The sequence below is a fragment of the Bison bison genome, unplaced genomic scaffold (assembly GCF_000754665.1).
Source record: "Bison bison bison isolate TAMUID 2011002044 unplaced genomic scaffold, Bison_UMD1.0 scf7180017864241, whole genome shotgun sequence".
NCBI classification, from domain to species: Eukaryota; Metazoa; Chordata; class Mammalia; order Artiodactyla; family Bovidae; genus Bison; species Bison bison.
Window position 1 is genome coordinate 753,744 of NW_011494813.1, and position 13,329 is coordinate 767,072.

Below are 13,329 nucleotides of genomic sequence, written 5' to 3' on the forward strand. Positions count from 1 at the left end.
TACTAGCGTGAGATGAGTGCAATTGTGCGGTAGTTTGAGCAATCTTTGGCATTGCCTTTCCTTGAGATTGGAATGCAACCTGACCTTTTCCAGTCCTGTGGCCACTGCTGAGTTTTCCAAATTTGTTGGCATATTGAGTGCAGCAGTTTCATAGCATTATCTTTATTGAGATCTAATTTATTTCATTCTGCTCAGGAGACTTGGCTTTGATCTCTGGGCCAGGAAGATCCCCTGGAGGAGAAAATGGCAAGCCACTCCAGTATTTTGCCAGGACAATCCCATGGACAGAGGAGCCTTGTGGGGTACTGTCCATAGGGTTATAAAGAGTCAGACATGACTGAGACACTGAGCACATTGTTACTGATAGATATAATTGAGTTAAATGGTCCTTCAAACACAGCTGTACCCAAGTCTCTCAGGGGGTCTTCTGCAATTGGGCAGGACAATCTCTTGTTTTAAGACTTTTCCTTTTAATTATCAGGTTTACTTTAGCTTTCTTCATGGAAATTGGAGAAGGCAATGGCAACCCACTCCAGTACTCTTGCCTGGAAACTCCCATGGACAGAGGAGCCTGGTAGGCTGCAGTCCATGGGGTCGCTAGGAGTTGGACACGACTGAGCGACTTCACTTTGACTTTTCCCTTTCATGCATTGGAGGAGGAAATGGCAACCCACTCCAGTATTCTTGCCTGGAGAATCCCAAGGACAGAGGAGCCTGGTAGGCTGCCATGTGGGGGGTCGCACAGAGTTGGACATGACTGAAGCGACTTAGCAGCAGCAACTTCATGGAAATGGAGGGTGAATGTCCAGAATTTAAAGGACAAAAAAAAATGCAGTGTATAAAGTCATTCCTTTGAGAAATAATTCCTCTTCCTGTCTTATATTCAGTTCAGTTCAGTCACTCAGTTGTGTCTGACTGTATGCGACCCCATGGACTGCAGCACGCCAGGCCTCCCTGTCCATCACCAACCCCCAGAGCCTACCCAAATTCATGTCCATCACATCAGTGATCCAGCCATCTTATCCTCTCTCATCCCCTTCTCCTCACACCTTTGATCTTTCCCAGCATCAGGATCTTTTCAAATGAGTCAGTTCTTTGCATCACGTGGCCAAAATATTGGAGTTTCAGCTTCAATATCAGTCCTTCCAATGAACACCCAGGACTGATCTCCTTTAGGATGGACTGGTTGGAGCTCCTTGCAGTCCAGGGGACTCTCAAGAGTCTTCTCCAACACCACAGTTCAAAACCATCAATTCTTCAGTGCTGAGCTTTCTTCACAGTCCAACTCTCACATCCATCCATGACTACTGGAAACACCACAGCTTTGACTAGACGAACCTTTTTGGCAAAGTAATGTCTCTACTTTTTAATGCTGTCTAGGTTGGTCATAACTTTCCTTCCAAGGAACAAGCGTCTTTTAATTTCACGGCTGCCCTCACCATCTGCAGTGATTTTGGAGCCCCCAAAATGAAGTCTGTCACTGTTTACATTGTTTCCCCATCTGTTTGCCATGAAGTGATGGGACCAGATGCGATGATCTTTTCTTGTTTTCTGAATGTTGAGTTCTAAGCCAACTTTTTCACTCTCCTCTGTGACTTTCATCAAGAGGCTCTTTAATGCTTCTTCGCTTTCTGCCATGAAGGTAGTATCATTGCATATCTGAGGTTATTTATATTTTTCTGGCAATCTTGATTCCAGCTTGTGCTTCATCCAGCCTGGCATTTTGCTTGATATACTCTGCATATAAGTTAAATAAGCAGTGTGACAATATACAGCCTTGATGTACTCCTTTCCCAATTTGGAACCAGTCTGTTGTTCCATGTCCAGTTCTAACTGTTGCTTCTTGACCTGCATACAGGTTTCTCAAAAGGCAGGTCAGGTGGTCTGGTATTCCCATGTCTTTCAGAATTTTCCACAGTTTGTTGAGATCCACACAGTCAAACTTTGGCATAGTCAATAAAGCAGAAATAGATGTTTTTCTAGAACTCTGTTGCTTTTTCCATGATCCAGGAAATGTTGGCAATTTGATCTCTGGTTCCTCTACCTTTTCTAAATCCAGACTACACATCTGGAAGTTCACAGTTCACATACGTTGAAGCCTGACTTGGGAAATTTTGAGCATTACTTTACTAGCGTGTGAGATGAGTGCAATTGTGTGATAGTTTGAGCACTCTTTGGCATTGCCTTTCCTTGAGATTGGAATGAAAACTGACCTTTTCCAGTCCTGTGGCCACTGCTGAGTTTTCCAGATTTGCTGGCATATTGAGTGCAGCACTTTCACAGCATCATCTTTTAAGATTTGAAATAGCTTAACTGGGGTTCCATCACCTCCAACTAGCTTTGTTTGTAGTGATGCTTCCTAAGGCCCACTTGACTTTGCATTCCAGGATGTCTTGCTCTAGGTGACTGATCACACCATTGTTATCTGGGTCATGAAGATCTTTTTTTTTAATAGTTCTAATGTGTATTCTTGCCATCTCTTCTTAATATCTTCTGCTTCTATTAGGTCCATACCATTTCTGTCCTTTACTGTGCTCAGCTTTGCATGAAATGTTCCCTTGGTATCTCTAATTTTCTTGAAGAGATCTCTAGTCTTTCCCATTCTATTGTTTTCCTCTATTTCTTTGCATTGATCACTGAGGAAGGCTTTCTTATCTCTCCTTGCTATTCTCTGGAATTCTGCATTCACATGGTATATCTTTCCTTTTCTCCTTTGCCTTTTGCTTCTCTTTTCTTAGCTGTTTGTAAGCCCTCCTCAGACAACCATTTTGCCTTTTTGCATTTCTTTTTCTTGGGGATGGTCTTGATCACTGCCTCCTGTACATTGTCATGAACCTCATCCGTAGTTCTTCAGGCACTCTGTCTATCAGATCTAATCCCTTGAATCTATTCTTCCACTGTATAATCATAAGGGATTTGATTTAGGTCATACTTGAATGGTCTAGTGGTTTTCTCTACTTTCTTCAATTTAAGTCTGAATTTGGCAATAAGGAGGTCATGATCTGAGCCGCAGTCAGCTCCCAGTCTTGTTTTTGCTGACTGTATAGAGTGTCTCCTTCTTTGGCTGCAAAGAATATAATCAGTCTGATTTTGGTATTGACCGTCTGGTGATATCCATGTGTAGAGTCTTGCTTGTGTTGTTGGAATCTTATATTAGCTTCAACTGAAGAAATGGGTCCCATATGTTAGCAGTAGAAAAAAAATAGTAGAAGACACCTACTCATATGAAAGCGTGCTTTGTTAAATGTAAGTGTTTGTAAAATTGTACTAAAATCAGATTTATAGGTAGATATTTAAAAGCAAAACGTAACTTATGGTAGTTTACTGTAATATATCCTGTATTAAAATATAGCATACCTTATTGTGACTACACTTTTTTTACTGGCTCTCTTCTGCTTTATAAAGGAAAAAAAGGGGGGATATACCTAGAGCAGTATATTTCATCAGTTTTTTATCACTTAAGGTAGGGTTTTTTCCTTATGAAGATTTTGCTGTATTCAAGTATGAGGCAATTTGTGGGGCTGAGATACACTTACTGTTAAGTCTGGTTTGGGAACTACTAGTTTATGTTTGATGTGCTAAGACACTTCAGTCATGTCCCACCTCTTTGCGATCCCATGGACTGTAGCCTGCCAGGCTCCTGTGTCCATGGGATTCTGCAGGCAACAATACAGGGATGGGTAGCCATTCTCTTCTCCAGCGGATCTTCCCAACCCAGGGATCAAACCCATGTCTCTTATGGTTTCTGCATTGGCAGGCAGGTTCTTTACCACTTGAGTTTTATAAAAATACCATCATACCTAGTGAATCAGAATCTGTCAAAGTGGGGCTCTTGAATTTGTATTTTTAGCCAGATCTCCAGATGATTTTTTTTTCCCCCTAAGAGCCAGATGGGGGACTTTGCTGGCAGTTCAGTGGTTAGGACTCCATGTTTGCACTGCAGGGCGCCTGGGTTCCATCTCTGGTCAGGAAACCAAGATCCTGAATGACACGAGGCACAGCCAGAAACTTTTAAAAGGGGTGAGGGGGCAGATCAAGAAATAAGAGTTACTGCTAATTGCTGCAACAGTAAAAATGGTGCATCATACTGCAGTATAAAATTCACTTAGAGGATTGATGGTTAATTTTATATCAAAGTGGTTTATTATGAACTAACATATCCAAGCTTTGTTAAATATGAGACTTCTACTTTGATCTAGTTTGGCCTGTGCTTACAGATTGCTTGGAATATATGAATTTACTCTCCTGCCTATTCAGATGCTCAGACAGATATGTTTCAGAAGCAGCACTATTGATATTCTTCAGAATATTAGGGCTAAGGAAGGAAATAATAGATTTATTGCCTTTCAAAACAGTGCTAAGGGAAGATGGATAAAGGAGAAAACTGGTAGAAGAATTGAGTCAAAGAAAAAGCAGAGAAAAAGAGCAAATAATTGGGAGACTCATTCAACCTTTGCTTTTTCGTCCAAGCACATAGGTCTTTACTCCTTAATAAGTAGTAATTTGAAATTGTTCATCATACTGCAGTTTGAGTTTAGATGAGGTAGAATATATAGCAGTCATTTCCTTTTATGTATATGGCACCTTAGATAATAGCATTGTCGTCAGTAGGAGGAGTGTTCCTAGTACATGTAATTTATATTGTCCTAAAATTGAACACTAGGATTTGGAATTTTAGTGTATTTGATTTCTGTATGTGGAGAACAATGAGTAGAATTTGAAAAACCGTTCTTGTACATACAGTTGTCTTTCACTAGTCTAAAAATGCTTGGTAATTTAGAAAATTTAAAAGTAATTTGTGAAAAATAGCTGAAATATAAACTAGATAATCTGAAGGTTTTTTTCCTACTACATGGTTATTCATATTAGTAAAACCATTACTTATTCAATTAATAAGAATAAAATACAAGCAGTTGTTTATCTTGTTCCTGGCATTGATTTTGTTTGTTTTCAATTTGGTTTTTAAAATATTAACTTATATGGAGAATATTTTATTTTTTGGTAATACAGATAAAATTAATGGTTTTTGTTCTTTCTTAGGTCATGTTTACTGGTGAAAATATTCCTGTTCATCCTCATGTTTATAGCAATGGTCATATCTGTTTATCCATTCTAACAGAAGACTGGTCCCCAGCGCTCTCAGTCCAGTCAGTTTGTCTTAGCATTATTAGCATGCTTTCCAGCTGCAAAGAAAAGGTAGGACTTTTCAGAACTATTCAGGTAATAGCTTTTCTTCTAGTTCAGTTAGAGAAACTATTTTAATATAAAATTTATTTGAAGAAAGTACTTAATGCTTTTTACTGTGAAGTTACAGAGGATGTTTAGTAGTAGATTGGAAAATAATTTAATAATAGACATCAGACTTTATATTTCTTAAATAGGAAATGCCTTCAGATGTTCTTAAATAATCTAAGTTTTATTTCTGTAAGCATGCACAGGGCAAAAGTGTATAAGAAATTATGGTTTCTAGATTTCACTGTGGGAAGCCCCAGAAACAAGCCTTCTGGCTCCCCTCGCCTCTCTGCTGGTTTCTACTCTATAAGCCTGCCTTAGGGAATTTTCCAGGAACCGGAGCTCTCCTATCATAAAGACTAGACTGAAGGCGGCAGACTAAATTACTAATAGAATTTTCAGGACTTTTCCTCTTATTCTCCTTTACTAATCTACAGATTCTGTCTGATGGAGAAAGGGGGAAAAGATCAGAAAGAAAAATCATGTGAGTTAAATTTAGAATACCCTTTTAAAGTATCTAAATCCTCTGTTTCCAGCCCTCTTTGTCATTCCTGCTTGATGGTTAGTGTCTCAATATTCTTGTATTTCTACATTTTAAAGCTTCTCTTCTCCATAGTGAGGGTGAGGGGAGGGTTTTGTTTTGTATTCTGTTTAAAGGAGAAATGAATTTATCTTAGAGATCAGGGAGCTGTAGGGTTATTCATTTATTGTAGCAGAGCTTTTTTTCCATTTGAACTGTCACTTTTACCAAATAACTATTTAGAGAACATTGAAGAGATTACTTCATTTTTAAATGGTAGCTTATCTAGATTTTGAAACACTCTAGGTCACTTGTTTGCAAAGTGAGTTTCTTAGAATGTGAGTTCCATAGGAGGTTTCATGGTGTTCAGTTTATAAGAAAAAATTTTGTTCAAATAAGAATGGGAAATAATGGGTTAAATTGCATATATATTTATTAATTCCAATGTGAGAGCCTTTAATATGCAATTTTATGTACCACAAGAGAAGGAAAGAAACTTCTTGCAGTTAAACTATCACATACCCTTAGTTGAAAGACGATCCCCATATGGGTAAAATAATAAGAAAAAAAATGTACATCTTAGAATAGATGAAAGAGGGTACATTTCATCTAATGTTGCTGCTAAGTTGCTTCAGTCGTGCCTGACTCTGTGCGACTCCATAGACAGCGACCCACCCAGGCTCCTCCATCCATGGGATTTTCCAGGCAAGAGTACTGGAGTGGGGTGCCATTGCCTTCTCCGATCATCTAATGTTAGTATCACCTAACTTCAGTTTCCTCTTGGTTGTTGGTTTTTCTTGGCTACATTTTAGGCTACACTTGAGCTTTTGTTAACCCCAAGGGCTTGGAAACAAGTTTTATTCATTTATTGCTTCCATATTTTCTCCTCTCCCAGCCTCCAACCCCAACACATACTTAGGTGTGGCACAGAGCAGTTTACAATTACAAAGGTTTCTCTTAATTTTAATGCCTATAGAAAGATGAGGCAGTAACTATAGGATTTAATAAGTTAAGATTAATGCCAGTGGTGTTTGTGCATAGTTCTTACATGTGCCTTATGATTATTAGATCTGTTTACATTTAAATGCAATGATTTACTATTAAAAACTAGAAAATGGTTTTGTTCTCTAACTCCTTCATCCTTTTCTAACCCTCATCTTTCCCCTCACTTTCTAGTTGTCTCTTAGTGTTTCTTGCATAGTGTAAGACTAATCATTCCATTTAAATTATTGATAAACTATATTATATAATATAAACTATAAATTATAATTTATTCAACCAAAATGATAATCTGGAAGTTAGATTCTGACAGCATTAGTTTTGTGAAAAATGATAAAATTCAGACATTATTAGGACCCTACTATGTGCCCTTGTTACTGTGCTAAGTACCAGGTTACTAAGATGAAGAGGAAGCATGCTCAGGCATGAGAGGAATCTAGCATGAAACAGACTTTTAAAAAAGTCTTTTAAAATTCACTGGAAATTGTTCTGTTAAAACAGGTGAGTTTTATTCTGTACTGGACATGGATATATGAATTTCACTTTAATAGTCAACTCTCAGAATACAAATTTTAATTTTACCAGAGACATTTTTTAGTCATAATTCTTCTGTTCCAATTTCCTTTTTCATAGTCAAGAATGGTTCCCTAGACTGAAGGCTTTTAAATCCATTATGTCTGCAGATTAAAGATCATTTCTGATATTGAGATCAGGGACCTTTCAGTAACCTACACTTTAGTCTCAGTGATCTTGTGATATAGATAGTCCAAACTTTCCAGCTTGTATTCCATTCTTAAAACAATTTAGCTAATCCAATTTTTTGTATACTTTAGTTTTTTAAGAAACACATCTCCTAGTCATTTACTAATTTGCTTATATTCTTGATATAAGCAAACAGAATGAATTTTCCCCCTTTTGATTTTTGAAGATTGGGTTGTGGTAAATGAGTTTATAAGATTGTTACAGCAGTAGCAGTTTATTCTACATGAGCACAGGTTATGACTTTACAAGACAGGCAATAGCAGACCATCAGTTCTTTGAAGTAGGCATCTAATTTCATGGTAATTTTTCAGGAATTTTCTCTAAACTGTATAAACAGGATGATCTTGGAATAGCTGTTCACTGTCTTATGCTCTACTTGTTCTGTTAAATTACTATGATTGCTATCTCATAAGAGTTAGATCATAGTTTTGTATATGGATTTTGGAAGCATCAAGTGAGACTGACTGTCAGTTTTGCTTTCCGCTGCGTCGGTAGTCCTGTTCACCATTGCTATTTAGTTGGACCTGTCACATATCCACTAACCTGCCTTCAGTGGCTCTAATACGCATTTCACATGTTTCCAAATCTTTGTAGAGAGGCACATATTTCTTGTGTTTGATCCACATCTAATAGTTTTCAAGAAAATTCTTTTACAACCTATCTTCACTGTTGTTGGCATCACTATTTCTGATGTAGCTCCCCTGTAGCGCTGCCATATGCTTCTAAGAGTGTGCTGGCCTGGACATACGTGTAGCAGAAATGCTAATGTATCTCTCCCTTCATTTCCTCTTACATACATTTTGGAAACTGAATCCTTTAGTTTCTCCTTAACTATACTTTTTTTACAGGAGAGCAATAATCCTTTGTTTATAAATTGCTAGAATTTCTCAGACAAAGCTAGTTAGGTAGACTTTTGTTTTGACTAGCTCATAAAAATAATTATTAATTTATTTCTAGGGAGACAAGATAAATAAAACTAGAATTCTTTAGAACCTAATGCTGCCACTATGGTTGATTGTCATTCTCGAGTAATCCCACTGGAAGCTAACCCAAATCACATATGCATATCTATGTTGAAAAAAAAAAAACAATTTCAGTGTTTTAGAGGCTACATTTCCTGGAATATATTTTTTTTCAGTTGTGACATCAGCACTTATATCGTTTCTTATACATTCTATAATAATTTTGCCTAGAGGTTTTTATTAAAACTATCTCCTTATGTTTTCCTGTTTTGTAACTTACCTATTTACACTTTTTCATTTCAGAGACGACCACCAGATAATTCTTTTTATGTTCGAACATGTAACAAGAATCCAAAGAAAACAAAATGGTGGTATCATGGTAAGCAGTTTTATTTAGAATGATAATTTTTCAGTATTTATGTTTGAAAGATTATAAATCTGCTTGGGAAAAAGAAGGAATTATATAATGGATGTTGTGGATAAGTTAGACCAGATTTTTAATGGAGCATATAAAATCATGGCCATCATACAAGTAGAATCTAAAATTGCTTGAATATTCTGCCCTACTATTTTATTACAAAAAAGAAGTACTTAATAAATCAAATTAGAACTAGCCTATTTGGAAACCTGTTACTGGAGATAGAAGTTATGATGCCAGTGTACTCAGTTGTGGTACTGTTGTTAGCGGGTAGAATGTCAGGTTGTTAGAGATGGCCTATTAACTTAAAGAAAGCTGTTCCTAATCTAATAGTTATTCCTAAAAAAATCTGAGGTTCTACTGATTGTAGCTTTATGAATACGTTATTTTTAATATTTTAATTTCTGTTTTTGTTGGGTGATGGTCACTTAATAATTGAAGGTTGCTAGCACGTTTTCTAAACTGCTTCCTCAAAGAGGTGTTTGAAATTAAAAACAGAAAAGAAGAAACCATAAAATTATTATTTTGAAATATTATAAAAATGTATATTCTTTACAAATTATTGCTTTAATGTGTAGTTCAGTAGAAATTCAGTTCAATGATAGAATGGGTGCTTTTAAGGTTTGGAAGAAAGATAAGAAAGCAGGTTTGTTTTTGTTTTTTTTTTTTAATTAAGATATTGAAGGAGGATAAGTCTACCAAACACCAAAAGATAATAGTGTAAGAACAGACATCAAAACAGAATTACTCTTTTCTAGGCCTTATTGTATATAAGTTTTGAATATGTGATAAATAAATGTATCACAAACCAATGAGAAGGGAAAAATTATTTAGTAAGTAATCCTGTTAGAAAATTGGTATTTTGGGGAAAGAAGATTTTATCTTTTCATATAGAAAATATTTCCTTGGATTGAATTAATAAGCCTTTTAAAAACTACATACAGTAGAATTCTGGAGGAAGGAAGAAAGAACTTCTGAACTTAAAAGGAGTCACAGAGTAAACATTTAGATATATGAAAATGTAAATCTTATATAAAAGCTTGGGGAAAAACCTCAAATCACAGTCAATGTAAAGTCAAAAAATAAAATGTGGAAAACAGCTTTGTAAAAATAAAGAGCATTTATAATTGCTACTCAAGAATAAATTAATTACAAGCATCGGCAAAAAAGTTCAACATGGTAAAATAATTAAATTTTAATATTTTGAAACTTATTGGCAGTTTTATAAAATTAGTGTGGTGTTGAAGGAGGAGGATAAAGAGCTTACTAAAACTGCTTATTCGCTGGTGGTATAGCAGTGGTAGTCGCTCAGTTGAGTCTGACTCTCGCAACTCCATAGGCTGTAGCCTATCAGGCTCCTCTGTACGTGGAGTTCTCCAGGCACGAACGCTGGAGTGGGTTGCCGTTCCTTTCTCCAGGGTATCTTTCTGACCCAGGGATCAAACCTGGCTTTCCTGCATTGCAGGCAGATTCTTTACCATCTGAGCCACCAGGGAAGCCTGGTGGTATAGCAAGTTGAGTTCATCTCAGTCGTGTCCGACTCTTTGAGACCCCATGGACTGCAGCACACCAGGCCGCCCTGTCCATCACCAACTCCTGGAGTTTACTCAAACTCATGTCCATTGAGTCGGTGATGCCATCCAACCATCTCATCCTCTGTTGTCCCCTTCTCCTGCCTTCAATCTTTCCCAGCATCAGGGTCTTTTCAAATGAGTCAGTTCTTCACATCACATGGCCAAATTATTGGAGTTTCAGCTTCAGCATCAGTCCTTCCAATGAATATTCAGGACTGATTTCCTTTAGGATGGACTGGTTGGATCTCCTTGCAGTCCAACGGACTCAAGAGTCTTCAACACCACAGCTCAAAACCATCAATTCTTCGGTGCTCAGCTTTCTTTATAGTCCAACTCTCACATCCATACATGACTACTGGAAAAACTATAACCTTGACTAGACAGACCTTTGTTGGTAAAATAAAGTCTTTGCTTTTTAATATGCTGTCTAGGTTGGTCATAACTTTTTCTCCAAGGAGCAAGCGTCTTTTAATTTCATGACTGCCCTCACCATCTATAGTGATTTTGGAGCCCCAAAAATGAAGTCTGTCACTGTTTCCATTGTTTCCCCATCTGTTTGCTGTGAAGTGGTGGGACCAGATGCCATGATCTTAGTTCTCTGAATGTTGAGTTTTAAGCCAACTTTTTCACTCTCCTCTTTCACTTTCTGCCATAAGGGTGGTGTCATCTGCATATCTGAGGTAGCAAGTTAATCTTTTAAGAAAGCAACAGCTTCTCTTTCTTTCACATCCTCTTGTCTTTTAGGACTAAGGACTGAGTTGTCTCTTCCCTCTGTGCCTTTACAAAAAACGTTTTCCAAAACAAAAACAAAAACATTCCTTGAGTGTCACAGTCCCCTTTACCTTTCATAAGTTCTTTAAATTATCAGAGATTAAGATAAGTCAATCAAGAATGTTGAGAAACCTAAACTACATCAAACATTTTTTAAAATGTCAAAGTTGGCAAGATAGGTGTCATTCTATTTCTGACCCAACCTCACTAATAATAGAAAAATTCCCCTATTATCTTTTCCACAGTATTTTTTTTCCTTTTTTCCCCCCACAGTGTTTTAAAACCACTTTTAAGTTTTTGTTTTTGTTGTTAAGCTTGAGAAGAAATTGTCTTAGAGTGATGGAATTTAGAAAATACATATATTTTGAAAGTATAGTCCTCTTTGCCACTCTGTCCCACCCCATTGTTAGATAATATATTTCCATTTTCTTTTCTATTCCACAGGGAAATTTCAAAAAGATAATCATCTTTGAAGCTCTCTAATGTTGTCTTGTTATGTTGAAAGCACTTACAAGAAGGCCTTTACTTAAGAATACTTCTAGAATTTATTACTGCCTGCTTTTGAATAAGAAAACTTACATAAGTCAGGAAATATAATAATTCTTTAAAATATACTTCATAGATGTTGTTTTTCATAGTTAGTAGTTTTTATGTGTTACTTGAAAAATCTATTTTTATAACTGAAGTAGAAAAGTCTTAATTGTTTAAAGATGGATCATCTCCAAGTTAGCGAAGAATTTTTTTCTTTTAAAGGCTTTTTAAACTAAACCTCTTACTTAATGTAAAATAGTATAGAGTTTGTGTAGGAATTCATCTTCCCAATAAACAGATTGAAAGTATCCCTGCCCCCATACGAATTAGCCATTTTAAAAAGGCACTTGATTCTAATTCAACTAAACCATGACTTTCTTGGTCTTGTTTCTTGTTGCAGATACAGATACTTTTTTTTCATTTACAGATAATCTTGTTTAAAACATCCTCAGTTTATTCTTTGGGCTTCCCAGTGGTAAAAAGTCCATCTGCCAGTGCAGGAAACGCTTGAGACGTAGGTTCAATACTCGAGTTGGGAAGATTCCCTGGAGGAGAAAATGGCAACCCACTCCAGTATTCTTGCCTGCCAGTCCATGGGGTCGCAATGAGTCAGACACTGGAAAACACTCACCCCCACTCACCCTCCTCCGCACCCCCATTCTTACGTTGATAGTTTTCTGCTCTTGGCTTGAACCTTGTATGCCTGGGTCATTCGTCTCCTGCATTCTCCGTTAAGTGGATGGTTTTCCTCCATGAATGACTGTCATATGAAGTCAGTGAAGGGTAGTGTTCATTACACTTTGAGATGATAGAGCCCCCACCCTGTCATTCAGGTAGTTGAGTACAGGGACTCTTCCTTGAACTCTTCCTTCATCTTTCCATAGCTAAAGCATTTCAGCTGTTTAGTTTCTATTGTCTTTTCTACATTCCACGATAACAGTTACAAACAATATGAAAAATAGTTCACCTTGGCATTATAGTTGAATTTGGAAGAATCTTATCAAAAAAGGTAATCATACTCATTCATTAAGCACAACCACATCAGCTTTGTTTTGAAACTTTGGAAATTTCAGCTTACATTTTTCTGCTTAGCCGCTTTAGTTCCAAAAGATCTGTAATGGTTGTGTTCTCTTTAGAATGTGAGTTCCAGGAAATATGGGCTCTAGTTATTTTCTTATCATCACCTTAATTCTGAAAGGATTGCAAGGTCAGAGCAATGTCAAGATGTGACCTGCAATGGTAAACAAAAGATCAGACACTAAACAAAGGCTTCCTTGGTGTTGGAAGAACTCACCGAAACATTTATCATTCTAGTTTCTAGAAACCACGCAGAATTGTAAGCCTCAGGTGTCAAACTCCACAGCCATTCTGTGTGGTGCTGACCAACATACTTGGGTCAGCATGGGCCAGGGTGTTTGTCAGGTGTAATCAAAGAGGCAAGAGAGATTTGGGTTCAGATTAGTGACATCTGTGTACCTTAGAAGGAGCTTCCAGGATGTATAATGGACTCATTATTAATGAAAAACAACAAATCTGAAGTTGAGTTGATCTTTTGTTTAG

General features: G+C 37.0%; 1 protein-coding gene across 1 annotated transcript in view; it reads left to right on the forward strand.

Moving 5' to 3' along the window:
• The window catches only part of UBE2W (ubiquitin-conjugating enzyme E2W (putative)), a gene marked incomplete at its 5' end in the record, with an annotated part of 38,539 nt that overhangs the window by 18,048 nt on the left and 7,162 nt on the right, over positions 1 to 13,329 (forward strand). The window contains 2 exons of the mRNA XM_010846977.1: positions 5,041 to 5,196; positions 8,779 to 8,854. Of these exons, the coding sequence (XP_010845279.1) occupies positions 5,041 to 5,196; positions 8,779 to 8,854 (232 nt within the window). The remainder of the gene's footprint in view (positions 1 to 5,040; positions 5,197 to 8,778; positions 8,855 to 13,329) is intronic.